This window comes from Phascolarctos cinereus, unplaced genomic scaffold, assembly GCF_003287225.1.
Source record: "Phascolarctos cinereus isolate Bilbo 61053 unplaced genomic scaffold, phaCin_HiC Scaffold_8;HRSCAF=390, whole genome shotgun sequence".
Taxonomy (NCBI): domain Eukaryota; kingdom Metazoa; phylum Chordata; class Mammalia; order Diprotodontia; family Phascolarctidae; genus Phascolarctos; species Phascolarctos cinereus.
The window spans coordinates 2,631,907-2,654,699 of NW_027556291.1; the positions used below are offsets into that span (position 1 = coordinate 2,631,907).

The 22,793-nt window shown below is 39.6% G+C and overlaps 1 protein-coding gene across 1 annotated transcript in view; it reads right to left on the reverse strand.

The window, feature by feature from the left end:
- The window catches only part of TEX11 (testis expressed 11), a 148,176-nt gene that overhangs the window by 116,383 nt on the left and 9,000 nt on the right, over positions 1–22,793 (reverse strand). Inside the window, exon 3 of the mRNA XM_020976509.2 lies at positions 15,540–15,625. Within this exon, the coding sequence (XP_020832168.1) occupies positions 15,540–15,625 (86 nt within the window). The remainder of the gene's footprint in view (positions 1–15,539; positions 15,626–22,793) is intronic.

Sequence of the window (22,793 nt, forward strand, 5' to 3'; positions counted from 1 at the left end):
TACAAACAACTGTGTACATATAAGATATAGATCTCATACATACATATATGCAAGTGTGTATAGTTAAGTAAAAGTTAATCTCAGAGGAAACGAAGTAACACTGGGGGTGGGAAAGACTTTTTTGTAGAAATCTTGCTCAGATTTCAACTGAGTCTTGAAGGAAGCCAGGAGGTGGAGGTGAGGGGGCAGGGCATTTCAGGCTTGTGGGAGAGTCAGGAAAAAGCCATAGAGTCAGGAGACGGAGTGCCACGTGCAAATTGTAGTTAAATGGAAGGATAACTCAACAAGGTGACCTCCAAAAGGTGAACAGAGGAGTTGGCTTTATTTGGCACCCAAAGGCAGCAACGTAGCTAATGAAAACCTCCAAAGTTGACTCTGTTAACACTTACCTTTCACACTCTGCGCCTTCAACGCAGAGGTAGACACATTGGAAAATATGGTTCAGATTAGGAAATGAAAGACGTCAAAGGCTTGGAGATGGTTCAAAATGCTTACCCTATATCAAAAGAATACTTTCTTCAAGAAGAGAGTTGAAGTCATTTCAGAGTCAGCTATCAGCTATCTGTCTACTCAGATCATGAGCAAAGATTAAAATGATAAGCAAAATAGGAGAAAGAAGAAAGATGACAATACACACAACCACAGCAGCTCCACGGGGACCTATTGAAGTAAGCTGGGGATTTGCAAAAACAGGAAATGGGTCTCAGAGGTTAAACATCTCCAAGAAATGGCAATAATCAGGATCTAATGATTACTGCAGCAGGGAAGCCCCCAAAGCCCAGAAAGAGCTGTGGCCAGGAAATAAGATCTCCTTGCTCAGCGGGGAGGCCTGGTAACCAAGGGCAACCCCCATTCAGAGTACAAGCTTACTTTCAAAACATCATACAGGAGGATGATGGAAGATTACAAGTAATTATCTCAGAAAACCTCAAAAAAGCCCAGAGTGGGGCACAAACCTACAGAAAATTTGACCTGAGACTCATCTAAGCTAAATTACTCTTCTCTCTCCCCCTCCCCAAATCCTCTACACATATACAAGAGCATTTATCAATGGTCCAAGCTGTTATTCCACCTCTGATGCAATGGGGTCACTCAGAGCCCAAGGGTTCAAACAAATAATGCATTCAATAAAAATATAGTCAAATACCATCACCACCATCATCCCATAAAAATCATTTCCCAAGGTGGTTAAAAAATTCAAGAAGATATCAATAGATAAAAGCAAGTCAGGAGGTTTCCTGGAGGTGTCAGGAGGTCCCCACCCAAGTCCTAGAAACTGCTTCCGTGTTCTTCTTGCCCAAAGAGCCCAGTTCAATCCACCTAAGGACAAAGCTAGCCCCAACTGCCCCCTCCTCTGCATCTCTGCTTCTTTGCTCACAACAGTCCTGGTTGGTAGCGTGGGAATGTGTAGAGGTGTTATAACACTCATGGGCTCCCCAGCTCCACCATTATTTTGGCCCACAATGTCGATGCAAATGGAAAGAACAAATAGAAGTGAAACAAAACATCTGCCAGAGTTTCTACATTGGTCTGTTCTCGCCAGGGACAAGAGTTCCAGTCCATCGCAGCTGCTTTAGGGACTTCTGAGGCCTCCATTGATTAAGGTAGACTGGTCAATGATATGAAAAGTACAAAGCTTTTACTCAGTATGTTTTAACTCACGCAAGGGAAGGCATACAGATTCATTCAAGACATCTAGAGTCATGTCCTCTCAATGGGACAGGAAGGAGGCAAGAGACACAATTTGCTCTTTAAATAGATGTTTACTAAACTGGCATAATAAAAGCACTAATAAAACCTGCCCTCTATAGACATGGGGTGCACTCTCCCACTAATAACACATAAAGAATCTGTGGGAAGAATGGACATGAGCACAACGTGAGAGGGTACATGTAGGAAACCAATCACAAGTCCAGAATTAGAGGGCCCCAAAGCCCTTTCTCTCCTCATGTAGTCCTCTTTGCAGGGTTACTTCTCTCAAGTCCGTAACCAATTCTCTTTCCCTGCTCCCAGGGGTCATCCTCCTCAGAGGTCCTTACAGCCTCAAGAGCTACCTCTCTGCGTCCAAGTCTGTCTGAAGTGGGGTTGTGGTCATTGCTTCCTCTTCTATGCCTCAAATGCTCTTGAACTTATCCTTTAACTACTAGATAGAGTATCTCCCTCTGGGAGAGTAGCTGAGAGAAAATCCCTTTCTCCTTTCCCTGCAGAGGTAAATAGCTGGATTCCTTCCCACTGCTGGCTCTCTCATCAGCCTCTGCCTATCTCCAGGGCTTAACTATTTAAAGCTACATGAGGAGGTGACATTGTCCCTTCCAACTTAAGGGGTTGCTTAGACTTCATAAAGGGATAACAGGGTTTTAACACCTTAAAACCTCATCATCTATGATTATATCTTGTGACTATATCAGCTGGAGGGAGGGCAAATAAAGACTAAGGCCCAGCCAACCTGTCTCAAGAAAAGCTAGGTTCAGAAAAGCAGAAGTTTTTCAAGTGATCACAATGGTCTAACTGCTCCATTTACACTAACACCTCCATAACTGTTGTACTAGAAGAGGAAGAAGAAATATCATTCAAGAAAAAGTTGGGAAAAGCTGCTGGACCTAACCAGACATATACAGACTACACTCTTGCTGTAAGCAACACAATATTATTAACACCTCTCAGGGATTAATTTCCAAGATCTGAAGGAGAGGAAGATCCCAACATTACATATTTTTAAAATGCAGTTTTAAAATCTTCCTCAAACCAAGAAGACACCAACAATTACTGGCCCATCCATGTATTACTTTCTCACCTTTAAAAAAAGTCTTTGAGAATAGTTTGGTTCATGCGTATGAGTATCTTTGAAGGGAATAGACAGGTTCTAACAGACTAAACTCTACAGCAGACCACATCTTCAGTGTCACACAATAAAAATCTCACTATGTGTACTGATTAAAAAACTATTTGATTAGGTAAATTAAGTAGTATAAAATACAGCTTTAAAAGCTCTCCTCTAGCAAAGTACTGCCCACACATTAGCATCATATCCTGATGCAGTCACAGAGAACTTTGTTCAGTGATCCTCTATTTAAATTAAATGTACGTAAAACAGTGAATAACACATCTGCCCAAGGTGTTCAACATGGAGGACACACTCTACAGTAATAAAAATCCAAATGGAAGAGAGATCCATATAGATAGTGAGGTTCTCGAGATGTTTCTGTTTGCAGAACGTTAAAGGGCCACATCGATGAGAAACATGACTAATCAAGCGATTGGCTTAGTAATCCACACAGGAAAAACCAAAGGGATAAAGAATGCCTGTTGACCAGATCATGGCACACAGTTGGGTAGGCAATACACTGAATTATTCATATTCTCTATAGATATATACATACACATATGTGAATTTGTATTGTGTGTATACATATATATACACTCACATATTTATATGTACGTACGTGTGTGTGTGTGTGTGTGTGTGTGTGTGTGTGTATGTATGTATACACACATAAGCACTGTAGATAGACCATGAGCTGGACCCAGGAACGAAAGAGAGGAGAAGAGGCCAACTATTACTACATTTGGGAAATTGAACAATGCTTTCAGTGACTGCAAGCTGCTCTCTAACGCCAAAAAACATTCTTGATAACAATAATGTTCTCCTTATGATGCTATATATGGCTACAATTCATGGAACACTGTGACTTCAAAATAATTGTAGCTGCAAGTGACCCAATGGGTAATGTACAAGCAGCAAGTATAAGAAGCATGTTGCCCAAAATGGCTTACACATGAGAAATGGCACATGTCATCCATGACTCATACAACCAGAAAAGGAGGTAGGCCAGTCACACAGCAAGAATGAAAAATTACAAATGGACAAGTCAAGTACATTACTGACATCTGCAAAATATGAGGATCCAGAAGACAGCCTCTCACACACTGAGGAAATTATTTACGAAGAATATATGGAAGGAAAGGAATGAGGAACTACATGGGACAAACAGGCACGGCCAGGTTGTGCTTCATGAGAGTGAAGAGAGTATACTCACCTCCATGAAATCATGGAGCCACAGAAGTATAAATGCAAAGACACAGACTGAGGTTCCAAAAAAATCAGCTGCACAAATATACAATAAAGGTGGTCTGGCTAGACATCAGTTTACACAAAAAGTGGAGTACAAGCTCAATATGAGTCGGCCGTATGACATAGCAATGAAACAAAGTCATGAAAGTGAACATGGCGCTCCTCTCATCTGGTTCCATCCCTTCATTTTACAAAAGAAGAAACTGAAGCTCAGAGAGCATAAATGACTTGTCCAAGGTCAAACAGCTGGGACTCGGACACAGGTCTTTGCACTCTAAGTCTATTTTCTCTACTATGCCACACCAACTGTCACTTCATCTGTAAAATCAAATTGGGTTGGACTAGATAAGAAGGCAGTGGAGTAATGTGGGGAAAGCACTGCATTTGTAGTCAGAATACCTGGGTTTGAATCCCTTAACCCAGGGGTTCTTAGCCTTTGGCCATCTGGTGAAACCTACGGACTCCTTCTCAGAATCATATTTTAAAATGTATTACATAAAATACATATGATCATAAAGGAAACCCGTTATATTGAAACAAAAAATTAAGTTCACAGCCCTCAGGTTTCTAAGAACCCCTGCCTTAACCTCTGTGAGACTCAGTTTTATTTTCTACAAAATAAGGAAGTTCACCAAGATGGCCTCTAAGGTCCCTTTCAGTTCCCAAATCCTCTGATCTCTCAGGTGTCATCCATGATTCTATGAACTCTCTATTTTGTGTTCTTTAGAAGTGATTAATGACTTAACTGGATCCCCATTTCCTTTAGAGAAACTCTTCTAAGACATCCAAGTCCTAAAGAGTCTCTATTTCTATTAAATGAGGCGTACGAGACATCATAACAAAAATCAACATAACTAGCATTTCTATAGTGCTTTAAGATCTGCATAGCACTTTAAAAATATTATCTCATTTGACCCTCACAACAACTCTATGAGGTAGATGCTATTATTATCCTCATTTTGCTGATGAGGAAACTACAACTGAGAGGGGTTAAGTGACTTGCCCAGGGTCATATAGCTGGTAAGTGTCTGAGACTGGATTTGAACTCAGGTCTTCCTGACTCAAGTCTAACACTACCCAAAGTTTTGTTTTTTTTTTAAACCCACCTGGGTCTCTGTTTTCCCATACATAAAAAGAGAAGGTTTGGCTAGAAAATTCGCAGGCTTCCTTCTAATATTCTATATCAGAGCTGAACAAATCTGATAATAACCCTCAGTCTACAAGAATTCACTACAACTACACTTCCACTAGATGGTGCTGACACATTCCATTTTTTAAAAAGTATGCCTTGCAAAGGTTCCTTCTTATTAGTAGATTTAATAATGATTATTCCTTATTTTATTCATTAAAGCCTTCCTCAGGTGCCTCATTGTATTATAGAGGTGATCTTGAGCTCTAGAAAGCTATGCTAGCTATGCTTTTCTTCAAGAGAAATGAAAGATCTTTGGAATACTGATTCTCCACAAAGTTCTACTAGATGCCTCATCATGGTATTGGAACCCTGGGGTTTTGAAAGCTATACCAGCCAAGTGTAGGTGCTGGCAGGTTCTCCCATGTTGCAAAAGCTTCACATATGCTCCCAGCAATAGACTACTGCCTGGTCATAAGCTGATGAATTCCAGGGCCACAATAATTCACAGGGAAAAAAAATACAGAATGACTCTCTAGATTGTGTGGCTCCCTTCTCCTTCTTTAACAACAATGGCAGAGTGGCAGAAAGAGGGCAAAGGACACTAAGAATAGTGCAATTTTGAGAGTATTAATGTTAACTGTTAATATTCTAAATGTGCGGCCTTATTACTTGAGGAACTAAACCTTATCTGTCTTGACATTTTCACTACGAAGCCATAAAATAAAAGGAAGCTGCCATTTAGAAAGAACAGTTCACAGGTTTTTCTTGGAGAGGCAAATAAAAGAATTTGTGGAGTTGATGTTATTATGTGTCTAAGGGTAACAAGAAACAATTTCACGGGATACTTAGTCATCCTATCTTATAATGATTATGATGAGAATATGCAGAAAGACTACCATGAAAATGATTAAAGCTTCTGTGACAATATCTGTTATAGAAAATGAGGAAGTATAGAAATTCCACAGATGACTAAGACCTTCCAAATTAAATCAATATATACCTTAATACTCAGGGACTTCAATGCAAAAGTGGCCATGGGTGAAGAGTGACCAAAGGTTTGTAGGCAATACAAAAGCCTCAAAACTATGTATCGTGAAGAAAATCATGAGGCAATGGACACAAACACTGACAACACCACGAAAAAAATTAGTTATTAATATGGGAGCCATTTTAAAAAATCAGATACACACACACACACACTGTTATAGCTTGTTGTTAGAACAACAAAAAATAAAAATAAATACCAAGTTAGAAAAATAAATAGAAAATATGATACAAAATTGAGGCAACTCCAACCTGACCTATGTAAACAAGTTGATGATTCCAAAAATGGGAAATGGATAAAAGAATAGACATTGACATAGATTATCACCATTTCTGAAGTATACACAAAGGGTTTCTATGCTGGAGGGGACAATTTTGAGGGTGCTGAAGGTTTGATATTCAACATATATGAAAGAGGGAAGGATGGCAAAACACATGGAAAAAAAATCACAGGCCTTATTATAACTTTAAAAAAAAAGAGACCAAGAAAATATTAATAACTACTGACTCATATGCTACCTACTTCGCAATCTCTGCACAACCTTTACGAGAATAGCCTACCCATGTACCAAGTACGTTCTTGATGAAGACATGAGGAGGGAACAGGCAGGCTTTCACAAATGATATTCTACAACAGACCATACCTTTAGAATCACAAACCTGACCCAAAAATGTAGAGAATTTAAGACTCTGGTAAAATTTCTGCCCTGAGGTCCTGCTCTCCTGATTAATGAATGACTACCCAGCCCAATATTTGAGGAGGGGCCCTGGCCATGCTCCAAGTCACTCACTTACCCTACTTTCCAGACTTTTCAACAGCTGCCTAACCCAAACATGGGTAACCTTTCCTGGGCTCTGTTTTTCAGCTGTACTTTTATGTGTTATCTTTCCCCGTTAGAATGAAAGCTTCTTGAGGACAAAAATTATCTTTCTTGCTTGTATCTGTGTTTCCAGTACTCAGTACAGAAGAAACGACAGAAGACATGATGGACAATACCCAGCAATTTGCAGAAGCTACACACGAGCTCACTCATGAAGCATAAGTGCTGAGCTTAGGTTACTATTTCTATCCTGGTGAGCCTTCGAAAAGAAGAGGAAAAGATTGGCTCAGCAGCTTTTACTAGAATTTCAAAATTTTACCTGCTTCTCGTCACCAATTCGCTGGAAATTGATTTCTGTTCTTTTTAAACATTAGTACTGGGAGGGAAAGATGCTGTGTTTTTAGACTTCTGTAATGAACTTCTTAAGATAAGCTGCACTATCTTCAACTGGAGTGGGGAGGGGGAGTTTGATCTTTATTTTTCACATATGTTGGAGGTTTGGTTTTGGTTAATACAATTGGACAAAATAACTCGAATGAGGTGAAAATTGGCAAAACATTTGCCAGTGTCATGGAGGACGTCCAGTGCAAATGGAAGAGAGATTCCCCATAGATGATGAGGTCCTGCAGATGTGTCGGCTTGCAAACGATTACAACTACAAATTATCCTGACTGCATAAAGTCCCAGAATACTAGGGGAACTTCATAAGATTCTTAATTCCTCAAGAATTCAGCCTGTCCAAATAGGAGAAAAAAAGTGAGGCATAATGACTATATGTGATTGGATGGCCAGCCCATAGAGTTAGCCCACCAGTATATATATCTTGTACGAAAAAGCGTGGCTAGACAATGAATTGGTATCCAAATTTAACAAGGAGAGAGTAGGCTGACTGCCTTTGGGAAATTATACAGTATTTTTAATAACACCCCCCCAAGCTACTCCCTGAAACAAAGACTCATCTTCTTAAAATCAATATTAGTTTGGTGATTTTGTATAGCTGTTGAGTCACGAAACACCAGTCTCTAAAGAATTAAAGCCATAGGTCACCTAAGGGGACAACAAAGAGGCACACGGTGGGCATGAGTAGGCTGCAACATATTAGCAAGGACAAACTGCACACCATAAGCAGCATAAAGGAGATAAGGCTAAATATGTAGTGGGAGTGAGAAATAACTGATGATGAGTCCACATGCTCCACTGGTTTTCCTTCTACACAACGTAAAGAACTCTAGAGCAAAAGTTCTTAACCTAGCATCTGTGAACTTTTTTTTTAAATAATATTTTGATAAATGTACTTGGTTTCTTTTGCAATTCTATGTTATTGTGACTTATGCTTTTAAAGACATGGCTATGAGCAGGGGTCCAGCCCTATGCTTCATTAATCTGATTGCCCAAGGCAGGGGCCAAGAAACCAATAAGGCAGCAATGCACTGATATAAAGGAAGGCTTCCTGCTGGCACACTGGACCCCATGTGGAGGGCAATGGGATAGAGAAGGGTGAGAAGTAATAAACATGTTGCAATCCATGCTAGAGAAAGATCACAGATTCGGGAAAGAAATAATGAAATATGAATAAAAGTAAAAACAACATAGGACAGGGTCTCAAGGACTGTCACATCTTCCAAGAAGTGACCAATGGCAGAACACAAGCTGCTCAGCAAACTGAAGGTTTACTCAGGGGAAAGAAGTACCAAAGAAGGTAGTCATGCTGAGCACCCAAGCAAGGGGCTCAAATCTTCCTTAGCCCCCAGGGCTACCTTCGCCAACTTTCTGCTCTCTGACCAGAGCGAATAATCAGATTCATTAAGTTCTATCCAACCAGAATTATCATTGGATTTTTCCTGGCAGAACATTCTCTAGGGTTTTGTCCAATCATGTTTCCATTTCAAATGTTTTCTACTGCTTCTCCAATTTATTTCACTAATATACAATAAGATCTCACTAGGAATATTTTCCTGTGTGTATTCTTTGGCTTGGTGATTTCATCCCATTACTCTTCTTTATTCATATTCATGCCCCATCTTGAAACAACCTGTCTATCCCTTAAATCCTTCAAAAACATTTTAAAATGGTTCTCATGTCTTTCCTGTCACTTGGAGAGGAAGCTATAATATTTTTAGCTTCCCCCCCCCATCTATTTTACTCCATCCCTCCCCAGCTGTCCTCGCAACCATTTTCATTTCTGTCTCTTGAATTTCATTGATCAATGGCACCCTAGGAAAAGAGCTAGCTGACACTGCTATAAGCCCTACTTGCTCCAAGGAATGAAATGAATGCATTAGAACAGGGAGAACAAGTACATAGGAGGAAACTATCATTAGTATTGACTGGAAGTGGGATATTTTTTTTACACTGAAAAATATACAGTTTTCCAGCCTCACATCAAACACTTGACACTTACTAGCTGTGTAACCCTGGGCAAGTCACTTAATCCCAGTTGCCCCCCCCCCAAAAAAAAATACAGTTAGCCATAAATCAGTGTTAATTTCCAAAGCCTTTTCTAGTTTATTATATTTCTCTTCAATGCTATATATTAATTTCCCACAATCAAATTTCTGCACTACTTCTGAAAACAATCGAAGCTTACTTGGCATTGTGTAAGCTAAAATTATTTTATGGAACTTTAAAAATGATATCTGTGTAATGGAATACCATAGTGCTATGAGAAATGATGAACAGACCGACTTCAGAAAAACCTGGAAAGACTTGTATGGACTGATGCTGAGTGAAGTGAGCAGAACCAAGAGAACGTTGTACACGATAATAGCCACATCGTGCAATGACTAATATTGACAAACTTAACTCTTCCCAGCAATACAAGGATCTAAGATATCTCCAAAGGCCTTGTGATGGAAAATGCTATCCACATCCAAAAAAAGGACTATGGAAGTTGAATGCAGATCGAAGCAGACTGCTATTTTTTTTTCCTCTTCCATTGAGTTTTGTTTCCTCTTTCTGGTGGTTCCTCGTATTGGTTCTAATTTTTACTTATAATACCACTAATCTGAAAATATGTTTAGTAAGAATTTTTATACACACACACACACACACACACACACACACACACACACACACAGAGTCTGTATCAGATCATGCACCATCTTGGGGAGGAAAGGGGAGAAAAATTTTAAACTCAAAAGCATATGGAAGTGATTGTTGATAAATCAAAAATAAACTAATTTAAAAAAAGATATTATTTGAGTGCAACCAAGAGGCCATTAACACTGGAGCAAAGGCATGCAGTGGAGGAATCACTCTTCCCCAGCAGAACTCAGTATGGCAGGGCATCACAGCTCATACATAGCATGGTGCCTGGCCCATAGTGGACACTTAACAAAAGCTAACCGAAGCATCTCCTGGGCACTATGCTACATGCTGAGGATACGAACTTTCTAACAGAGAAGACAGCACATGAGTCCATACAACATAGAAACAAAGTCATTTCAGCTAGTGGGAACCAGCAAATGTTTCTTATGCGAAGGAGATAGCCTTTGGGTTAAATTTTGATGAAAACATTTACTAAAGGCCTCTGGGCTGGAATCTTAGCTCTTCTACTTGCTAACAGTATGGCAATCCAACCTCATTAGGCCCAAGTTCCCTGATCTCATACAACTGGGAGTAGGAAAAGGGCTTTTTTTTCAATTTAGTATTTTATTTTCCCCCAATTACATGTAAACAATTTTCAACATTCATTTAAAAAAATTGAGTTCCAAATTCTCTCCCTCTTTCCCCACTTCCCTCCTTGAGAAGGCAAACGATTTGATATATGTTATACATGTGTAGTCATGCAAAACATATTTCCATATTAGTCACATTATAAAATAAAACATAGACCAAAATTAAAAACCAAGAAAAATAATGAAAGTAAAAAAGGCTGCTTCAATCTGCCTTCAGACTCCATCAGTTCTTTGTCTGGGGATGAATACCATTTTTCATCATATGTCCTTCAGAGTTGTCTTGAATCACTGCACTGCTGAGAAGAGCTAAGTCACTCGCAGTTGATCATCATACGATGTTGCTGTTACCATGTACAACATTCTCCTGGTTCTACTCATTTCACTTTGCATCAGTTCACGTAAATCTTTCTAGGTTTTTCTGAGAGCATCTAGATGAGGTGACCTTTAAGAATGCTTCATACTCTTAAATCCATGATCCTCCGAGGATTCTGAAGTTTCAAATCTGGGTGACTGGGAAGATGGTAGTGGTTTCATCAAAAATAGAGAAGTTTGGAGAATGAGTCTCGACAGAAGGGACAGGTTATGGGGCCATGGAAAGGGGGCGATTAGGAGGCATGATGGCCAACCCTCAGGAGATAATTGTCTCCAAACTGAGTCAGGCTCTTCTTCATTCTATCACTAGGCCTCTACATGAAGTCATTCTGGCTTGGCAGACCCTACCAAGAAGTTCCAGGGCCTCGCTCTTTTGCCTCTGGGATCAAATACCAACTTCGTCATCTGGCATTTAAGAGCCTGCCCAACCTGGCTCCACCTACTTTTCTCGGTTTATTGGGCACCATGCCACTTTCCTTTATGCCCACTGACAGTCAAACTGCCCTACTTGTTGTTCACCAGACACAAGCCAACAAATCAAAAAGCAGCAATTAAGTGCCTGCTGTATGCCAGGTGTAGAGCTAAGTGCTGGGGATACAAAGCGAGAAGCAACCAGGCTGACCTTCCATCAAGCCTCAGTTTCTTTATCTTTAAAATGAGGAATATGGAGTAAATGACCTCCAAGAACCCTTCCAGCTCGCAAGTCTGAGTGACTAGAGGATGCAAGTTTAGAGATCAGGCTTGGGCTGGAGGGGCAGGGAGTGGCCTGCCTTTGTACAGGCTGTTCCCCAGGCCTGGAATCATCTGCCTCTTAAAATGTCCAATCACCTTCAAGGTTAAGCCCATGGACCACCTCCTCCTAAGGCCTCAGCCTTTCCTGATGCCCCCAAATGCTCATGCCCTGCCCCCAACCTAGAAATTACTTTGGGGTTATTTTGTCTTCACCAATCACGTTCCCAGCCCTCAGGATGTAACATGCTCCTTACAGACAGTGACACCTTCCATTTTGTCTTCATATTCCTAGCATCTAGTGCAGGGCCTGGCAACGAAAGGCACTTCCCTAAATGCTTGCTGAAAGAATAAAGGATCCTGTGCTTCAGAGTAAAAGGACTTAAGGAGTCTAAATCCTGTTTCTGCTACTTCCTACCCATGTGACCTTGGCAAAGGCATAGTCTCACTAGGCCCCAGCTTTCTCTTTTAAGGATGCTGGGCAGTGAGATGGCCAGGAAGATCCTTTTCTGGCTCTGGATCTATGCCGTACCCCCCCTTCGATGAAGCAGCAAAGTAGGGATTGAATGAAAGCAGTGTACCCCTAGAATTCTAGAACAGAAACAACTTCACTTCCTAAGAGATTGACTGCCCTAAGAGCAGTGAAAATTTGTGAAAAGCCCACTCTCTTCCCCTATGACTTCCTTCTGGTATGATAGTGACAAAAGAAATTATGGAATTAGCAGCTATTCACTCTGGTGTCCCTCACCAATAGCTTGCAGACATCTCTGAGCCTAGGTCTGATCAAAGCAGGAAAGAAGAATCCTTCTACCATTTGGCACTCTGTGCTGGGAAATGAAGGGGCTGGGGTTCATATGATTATATCACCTAAGACGAGGAGGGGGTGAAAAAGACCTATTTGTTCCAGTGATCTAGGAGAGAAAGTAGAGGTGGCCACAATGACCACTGTCAGCATCTGCTAGAAAATGAAGACAGCAGCAACCCCCCTAACATTTCACACTGATGGCACAGGTGACATCAACTAACTGTAATATTGCTATCTATCTCGCTGGTGGACTTCAGTGACCATTCCTACAACTATGCATACCCAAACAAGTGCTTTCTTTGAAGGAGTTATTCTCAAAACAACCTAAGAGATGGTGCATTTCCCAGTATTCACACAGTAACACTCTACCATCTGTAGAGCTCTTTAGGAGGGGCAAAGCATTCTATATACAATTATCTCCATTATCTTGCCTCTCACATTAAGCCCTCACAGGGTACTGTGAGGTAAGTATTATACCCATTTCATAAATGAACAACGTGAAGCTGAATTAGGCCTTACTCATGATCTTGCAAGAGCTAGATTTAAGGCAAGCTTGAAGCCCTGGCCTCTCCTGCCCCTAAATCTAGTGCTCCTCCCACTGTTCTATTTCTGCTTCTTAGAGCTAGGGCTTATTTCCCCCCAATTCTCTTTCCAAAGAACCCTATCACAATTAAGTTACTATTATATAGCATTAGTTATACCATGGGTCCGATTCTGTTCCTGTAAGAGTAACTATGGTATACGGGTTGGAAAGAGAAAACAGTATTAGTCTATAGCACCAGTGTCTTCACTATCAGATTTCTACAATAAGATTTCTGATTATGATACACATGACAAGGCAGGTAGAAAAGAAAACCAGAGTCTTGGCTTATGCCTTGGATCAGCAGCTTTTAGGGAGCAAGCTCCAGATTAGTCCTGTGAGCCTCAGTCTGTCTTTTGCCTTCCTGGCATGGCCCCCTCCTAACAGGCTGATTCCATGGCCCTTGTCAGTACTCTGCCCTCAAATGTTGTCACTTACCAGGACAAGGGACATTATTCACTTTCCAAATGGGTTCCACCAGTGCAGAATCTTTTTTGTTGAACTAGTCGGCTCTTGTCATGTATTTACAATGATTCAAATTACCAAAAGAAGGCTGCCTTCTAAAGGCTTCTGGAACATACTGCCTGTTCAAAGGCAGGACAGCTTGCATCATCAGCCCAGTTGGGTGATTTTGATCGTCATTAGCCTAGTCTTTAACACAATCTTGGGCTTCTTTACAAAAGTGTGTTCTAAGGATTAAAACACAAATTATTTCTATGTTGAAATGTTGTAGATAAACTATGCCTGTGAACATTCTCTGTTACTAAAGTTGTATTTCTTGGTTTCTCAAAATGATACAAAGAATTTTTCCTATAGTTAGTCTTTTTCTCATTGAAGTGGACATGGGAAGATAAACTGCAAACTTTTTGTAATGAGGTACACCATGTACCATGAAGACCAACTCCAGAAGAATACAGTATGCCTGAGGGAAACAAGAGTCCCTTTGCATTTCTGGACTGCTTTCTGGCCCCCTTCTGCCCTATGTTTAGGCCTTCCCAAGAGCCTTCCAAGTGCTCTCCCAACTTCCAATACCTCCCCTCTCCCATCCATCTTCTACCCTGTGGCCAACGGGATTTCCTAAAGTCAAGGTCTGCTTACACTACTTACTCAATAAACTCAGATGGCATGGTAGAGAGCCCCCTAGGATCCTTAGGTTTAGCTTTTAAGCCCCTTACAAGCCTAGCTCCAGGCTATCTTCCCAATCCAAATTATATACCCCTCCCCCACCCTCTTCCTCTCTACTCCAGCCACACTGGCCTGCTCCCTGTGCCTCCATTTCCTGGCTTTGGGTCTTTCCATCTGCTAACTGCTGCACCTCTCAGGATCCTTTGCTTCCTTTACAACTCTGCCCAAGGGACACCTTCAACAGGAAGCCATTCCTGAATTCCACCCCCAGCTCCTAGAGCCCCTTCCCCCAATTTTCTTAGACTTGTTTTGTCTCCACGTTACATATACTTATGCATACAATATCTCCCCAAAATAGAATGCAAGCTTTTTGAGAGGAGGAACTGTTCTCTTGTGTGTTTTTGTATCTCATACAGTGCCTGGCACATTGTCAACACATTTCCAGAGTCAGCATATGATATCAGTGCAATGCAAGTATGTTTGACATGCTATGAAACGTTAAGATTTGCAGGGATGGGGGGGGGAAGGGAGAAGAGAGCCAGATTTGAACTCAGGAAGATGAGTCTTCTTGATTCCAAGCCCAGAGCTCTATCCACTGTACTGCCTAGCCGCCTTAACATGGCAACGATGCTTTTAAAAAATGGCACTGATAAAAAATATTTTTTAAAAAAGAACATGCTTCCAGGAAGTAGGCCAACAACAGTAGAGAGGCAGGCTGGAGAAAACTTTTTCCTAGATTTTGAAATTTAAATGTTAACATGTTAACAGAAAAACAGATGTTAACATGTTAAAGAAGCAAGTTTTGAGGGAGAAATGCTGATTTTGAAATTGGGGAAGATTTTCTTTTTTCCCCTGTCAAAATAACTGACTAGCTTAAAAAAAAAAAAAAGGGCCGACTCTGAGTCCTTTAGCACATTAGTATCAAGCTCCAATAGGCACAGAGGCCATGAAACTGTACCTAAGGATCCCTGGGGGCCACATCTCTGTGGGACTTAGTTTTCAAACATAACCTGTTCTATGTTTTATTGAATTTTTATTGATTTTGTTAACTATTTTCCAATTACATTTAAATCTGGTTCAGGCCTCCCTCAGGAGTGTTATGGACTGCGTGCTTAGAGTAAACATTAAGTGCCACTGATGGTAATCAAAGGCTTCCAAACTTAAATAAGTCATGTATATTACCCAAGCCAGTGTGAGCACTCTTCAAATTTCTTCTGGTAGTAGGTTTCCACACCAAAGTTATAACAAAGAATTGAGAGGTATCCAGGCTACAACAGAAAGAAAGATATTTCAGTTGTGCGATTTCCTTAGAGTTGTATACAGTTTATCTCAGCTTATATTCTTGTACATACAATGAAATGGTTCTAGGTATAAAAACCCCACATTTCCCTGCTGGACTTTAGGTTTATACAGTAAAGAAACTGACCTTCACCCAGAAAGAAGCATAGGCAATATCAGCCCTATTACCAAATCAAGCCTGGGCAGGACACAACAGAGAAAAGGAGACTGGTTGAAGGCCAGTGGATGGCATCACAGCAGGGATAATATTAAAAAAGAAAACTCACCCAACAGCAAGAGATAGAAAGAGAAATTCCATTTGAAATAACTGTAGACGATATAAAGTACTTGCCAAGACAAACCCAGGAACTATATAAACACAATTACAAAACATTGCTCATGCAAATAAAGTCAGATCTAAACAAATGGAAAAATATCAATTGCTCATGGGTAGGCCAAGACAATACAATAAAACCGTCAATTCTATCTAAATTAATTTACTTATTCAGTGCCATATCAAGCTACCAAAAAAACTATTTTATAGAGCTAGAAAAAATAACAATAAAATTCATCTGGAAGAACAAAAGGTCCAGAATATCAAGGGAATTAATGAAAAAAAAAAAAAAGCAAAGGAAGGTGGTCTAAGCATACCAGATCTCAAGTGGCAATCATCAAAACTATCTGGTACTGGCCAAGAAATAGAGTGGTCAGTCAATCAATGGAATAGATTAGGAACACAAGACACAGGAATAAGTGACCATAGTAATCTAGTGTTTAATAAACACAAAGATCCCAACTTCTGGGATAAGAACTCGCTACTTGACAAAACATGCTGGGAAAACTGGAAAACAGTATGGCAGAAACTAGGCATAGACCAACATCTCACTCCACATACCAAGATAAGGTCAAAATGGGTACATGATTCAGACCTAAAGGATGATATCATAGGCAAATTAGGGGAGCCTGAGATATTACCTGTCAGATCTATGGAGAAGGGAAGAATTTATAATCAAACAAGAGATAGAGAGTATTACGAGACAGAAAATGGATAATTTTTGTTACATTAAATTTTAAAGAGTTTGCACAAACAAAACCAGTGCAACCAAGATCAGAAAGAAAGCAGAACACTGGGGAACAATTTTTCCAGTCAGTGTCTCCGATAAAGGCCTCATTTCTCAAATATATAGACAACTGAGTCAAATCTATAAGAAGTTATTCCCCAATTGATAAATGGTCAAAGGATATGAACAGGCAGTTTTCAGATGAAGAAATCAAAGCTATCTATAGTCATGTGGGGAAAAAATGCTCTAAATCACTATTGATTAGAGAAATGCAAATTAAAACAACTCTGAGGTACTACACCTCATACCTATCAGGTTGGCTAACATGACAGAAAAGGAAGATGATAAACGTTGGAGAAGATGTGGGAAAATTGGGACACTAATGCACTGTGGGTGGAGTTGTGAACTGATCCAACCATTCTGGAGAGCAATTTGGAGCTATGCCCAAAGGGCTATAAAAATGTGCATACCCTTTGACCCAGCAATAGCACTTCTAGGGCTGTATCCCAAAGACATCATACAAATGGGAAAAAGACCCTCATGTACAAAAAGAGTTATAGCAGCTCTTTCTGTGGTGGCCAAGAATTGGAAATTGAGGGGATGCTCATTCAGTGGGGGAATGACTGAACAAGCTGTGGTATATGAATGAAATGGAATACTACTATACACTAAGGAAAGATGTGCTGGCAGATCTCAGCAGACTTACATGAACTTAGCAAAGTGAAGTGAGCAGAACCAGGAGAACGTTGTACACAGTAACAGCAACATTGTGAGATGATCAGCTACAAATAACTTGGCTCTTAGCAATACAAGGATCCAAGACAATTCCAAAGGACTCAATGAAAAATGCTATCCATGGCCACAGAAAGAATTGATGGAATCTGAATGCAGATGGAAACAGACTACTTTCACTTTATCTTTTTTGTGTTTTTTTTTTAACTTTTGGTCTGTTTCTTCTTTCACAACATGATTAATATGGAAATATGTTTTACATGATTGCACATATATAACCTATTTAAAAGTCTTGCCCTTCTCAGAGGAGGGGGAGGGGAGGGAGGGAGGAAGAAAATTTGGAACTCAATTTTTTAAAATAAATATTAAAATTTGTCTTTACATGTAATTGAAAAAATAAAATGTTATTTTCAATAATAAAACTAAACATGCATAAAAGGATATTATAATTTTGTGAAGAAGTTCTCATTTAGCAAGTTTACAATTCATCTCCTAGTGCTTATAAGGATTTATTTAATTGTGGATTTCTGTTGTCAAATTGTTCAGTCTTATTTTTCTTCGAAATAAATTATTTTGTTATAAAAAATTAGAATTGGGCAAGTGGAAGCTAATGACTTTGAGACATCAAGAAACAATCAAACAAAATCAAAAGAATGAAAAGAAAGAAGAAAATTTGAAATATCTCATTGGAAAAACAACTAGCCTGGAAAATATATGCAGGAGAGATAATTTAAGAATTATTGGACTACTGAAAGGTATAAAAAGAGCCTAGACATATTTCAAGAAATTATACAGGAAAACTGCCCTGATATTCTAGAGCCAGAGGGTAAAGTAGAAATTGAAAGAATTCACTGATCACCTCCTGAAAGAGATCCCAAAATGAAATCTCCCAGGAATACTACAGCCAAATTTTCCAGAGGTCAAGGACAAAATAATGCAAGCAGCCAAGAAGAAACAATTCAAATATCATGGGGCCACCATCAGAATAATACAAAATTTAGTAGTTTCTACATTAGAGGATCTCAGGGGTAAATATATTCTAGATATATTCTTAATATTCTAGAGGGCAAAAGGGCTAGGATTACAACCAAAAATCACCTATCCAGCAAAATTCAGTATAATCCTTCAGGGGAAAAATGGATATTCAATTAAACAGAGGACTTTCAAGCATTCCTGATGAAAACAGTAGAGCTGAATAGAAAATTTGACTTTCAAATACAAGACTCAAACATATAAAGGTAAACAGGAAAGAGAAATTATAAGAGGTCCGATAAGGTTAAACAGTTTACATGACTACATAGTAAAATGGTGCTTATAACTCCTAAAAATTCTCATTATTAGGGAACTTAGAAGTATACATAAAACAGAGGGAATGTGTGTGTGAGATGAATATGACAGGACAGTTATCTAAAAAAATTAAGGGGTGAGAAAGGGGAATGCACTGGGAGAAGGGGAAAGGGAGAGGTAGAATGGGGCAAATTATCTGACATAAAGAGGCATGAAAGAGCTTTTACAGTGGAGGGCAAGATGGAGGAAGGGGGAAATGTATGAACACTATCATCATAATTGGTCCAAAGAGGAAATAACACACACTCAGTTGGGTATAGAAATCTATCTTACCATACAGGAAAGTAGGGGGGGAGGGGATAAGAAGGTGGGCTGATAGAAGGGAAGACAGGTTGAGAGAGATAAAAGTCAGAAGTAAAATACTTTTGAGAATGGACAGGGTGAAAGGAAAGAGCAGGATAAATGGGGAAATAGGATGAGGGAAATACATAATTAATAATCGTTAACTGTGAAAAATTCTACAGCAACTTTCTCTGATAAAGACCTCATTTCACAAATATATAGAGAAATGCACACACACAGAACTGAGTCAAATATATAGAGAACTCATATATATAGTGAACTCAAATATATAGAGAATCGAGTCAAAATTTATACAAATAAGAGCCATTTCCCCATTGATAAATGTCCAAAGGACATGAACAAGCATTTTTCAGATGAAGTAGTAAAAGCTATCTATAATCATATGAAAAAATGCTCTAAGTCACTATTGATTATATAAATGCAAATTAAAAGAACTCTGAGCTACCACCCCACACCTGTCAGATGGGGTAACATGACAGAAAAGGAAAATGATAAATGTGAGATGTGGGAAAAATTGAGACACCAATGCACTGTTGGTAAAGTGGTATACAGATTCAGCCATTCTGTAAAGCAATTTGGAATTATGCCCAAAGGGCTATAAAACCATGCATACCCTTTGATCCAGCAATACCACTACTAGGTCTGTATCCTATAAGAGATAAAAACAAAAAGGAAAATGATCTATATGTACAAAAATATTTATAGCAGCTCTTTTAGTGATGGCAAAGAATTGGAAATTGAGAGGATGCCTATCAAATTGGGGAATGGGTGAACATGTTGTTGTATATTATTGTGATGGAATACTATTGTGCTATAAGAAATGATCAGCAGGATGCTTTCAGAAAGACTTACATGAACTGATGCAAAGTGAAATGAGCAGAACCAGGAGAACACTGTTACAGTAACAGCAACATCTGTATGATGATCAAATGTGAATGACTTAGCTATTCTTAGCAATACAACAATCCAAGACAATTCTGAAGGACTTATGATGAAAAATCATCTCCAGAGAGAAAAAAAATCTCATCTCAAGAGAAAGAACTGATGGAGTCTGAATGCAGATCAAAGCATACTTTTTCTTTACTTAATCTTTATTTTCTTGGGGGGGGGTGTTAAGCTGTGTTTTCTTTCTTGGAAATGTTTTCCATGACTCCATATGTATAACCTCAGTCAAATTGCTTGCCTTCTCAATAGGGAAGGGGGGAGGGAGGGACAGAAGGAAAGAATTTGGAACTCAAAAAATATTTTTAAATGAATGTCTAAAATTGTTTTTATGTGTAATTGGGGGGAAAAATACATTTTTTTAAAATGAGTGGACTACCTGAAACCCATGACCAAAAAAAGTCTAGACATATTAAAAAACAAAAAATTTAAACTGCTCAGATCTCTTAGAACAAGAGGGCAAAGTGAAAATAGAAAGAATCCAGTGGTTACCTCCTGAATTAAAACTTCCAAGAACATGGAGGCCAAAATCCAAAACTTCCAGGTCAAAGAAAAAGTACCACAAGCAGCCAGAAAACAAGGATTCAAGTACTGAGGAACCAGAGTCAGGCTCACACATGATTTAGTAGCCACCAGTATAAAGAAACAGAGTTCGGAATACAATATTCCAGGAGGCAAAGGATACATAGACTTACAGCCAAGAATAACTTCCCCACCTATGGGGTGAGGGGTGGGGTGGGGGGAGGCAAGGAGGAATGGACTTTTAATGAAAGAAGACTTCCAAGCACTCCCAGTGAAAAGATCAGAGCTTCATAAGAACTTGGAAGTTCGAGCACAAGAGTATAGAGAAATACAAAAATGTAAATTCAAATGCACAACGATAAGGGACTAAACAAGGACAAACTGTTTACATTCAAATACGGGGAGATGATACGTGTGTATCTCCTCTCTGCATCCTATCATCTGGGGTCTTAGAAAGAGTTCAATTAGACAAGGCCTGGGAGTAATTGTTATATTTTGATGATCTTAAGAGAACAGAAAGGGAAAGAGGAATCCACAAGAGGGTAAGGGCAAGGAAGGTTAGAGAAAATAGTCTCACAAAATCAGGGTGCCCAAGTAGACATCTATAAAAACAAGGAGGAAGGACTAGGGGAGTAACTAACAGTTGAACCTCGCTCTCATATAAATTGGTCAAAGGAGGGAAGAACACACACACACACACACACACACACACACTCACACACTCACTCTCTCTCTCTCTCTCTCTGTCAAGAGTTGGGTACAGAAATTCTACTCAACAGGAAAACAAAGAAAAGGGGAGAAAAATTTGAAGGTAGATTAAAGGAGGGATAAGTCCTAAAACAAACTCTCACTGAGAATGTACAGAAATATTTCTAGCTCTTTTTGAGGTGGCAAAGAATGGAAATCTGAGGAGGGAATGGCTGAACAATTACGGTAGATGAAAGTGATAGAATATTGTGCCATGGAAAATGATGAAGGGAATGGTTTCAGAGAAACCTGGCAAAACTTATATGAACTGATGAAGAGTCAAGAACCAGAAGAACAAGTTATACAATGACAACAATAGGGTAAAGACAAAACTTTGGAAGACTTAGGAACTTCGATCAGAGTAATGACCAACTATGAATTCCAAAGGATTAGTGATGAAACATGGGCAGCTAGCTGGTGCAGTGCATTCCTAGAATCAGGAAGCCCCGGGATTCAAATCTAACCTCAGATGCTTATTAACCGCATGACCCTGGGCAAGTCACTTAACCCTGTTTGCCTCAGTTTCTTCCATCTGTAAAATGAGCTGGAGGAGAAAATGGCAAACCATTCCAATATCTTTGCCAAGAAAACCCCAAATGGAGTCACAAAGAGACGGATACGACTGAAACAAATGAACAACAGCAACAATGATGAAACATGCTACCCACCTCCTGATAAATATGTGAAAGATTCAGAGTGCGGAATGAGACAGATTTTTTTTTTGGGGGGGACATGGTCAGTGTGGATATTTGTTTTACTTGACTATACATGTTTGTAATACGTTTTATTTTTCTTTATTCTCAATTGGGGACAAGGTGTTGGAGTGATCAGATGAGAAAGCCATCTTGTCTTGTCACTTCTATCTGCTGGAAATATCACCATTCATAAGATCACTACCTTGATGCAGCTAGGTAACTCAACAGATAAAAGTGCTGTGCCTGTGGTCATGAAGACCCGAGTTCAAATCTTGGTTTCGGCACTTACTACCTGTGTGACCCTAAACAAGTCACTTCACCTCTGGTCTGCCTGAGTTTCCTAAACAATAAAATAAGAATAATAACAGCAACTACCTCCCAGAGTTGCTGTGAGAATAAAATGAGATATCATTTGTAAAGTGCTCAGCACAGTGCCTGGCACACAGTAAGCATGTAATGTTTATTCCCTTACCCCTAGTTCAGGCTTTCATCATTCTCACCTGAACAATTGTAATAGTCTCCCAATTGGTCACCCCAGCTTCTAGACTTTCCCTTCCCCAATGTATCCTCCATACAGCTGCCAAAGTGATCTGGCCAAGACATAGGACTGACCATATCTCTCACTTACTCAAAACCCTTTAGTGACTCCCCTTAATCTTCAGGGCAAAATGCAAATTCCTCAGCCTAGTGTTTAATGCCCTGCGCCACATGGCTCCCACTGACCTATCCAAAAGTATTTCATGTTACTCCCCATTCATATGCTTTACCCTTTCTGAAGGCCACTAATTTATCTATATTTCGCCCTATCA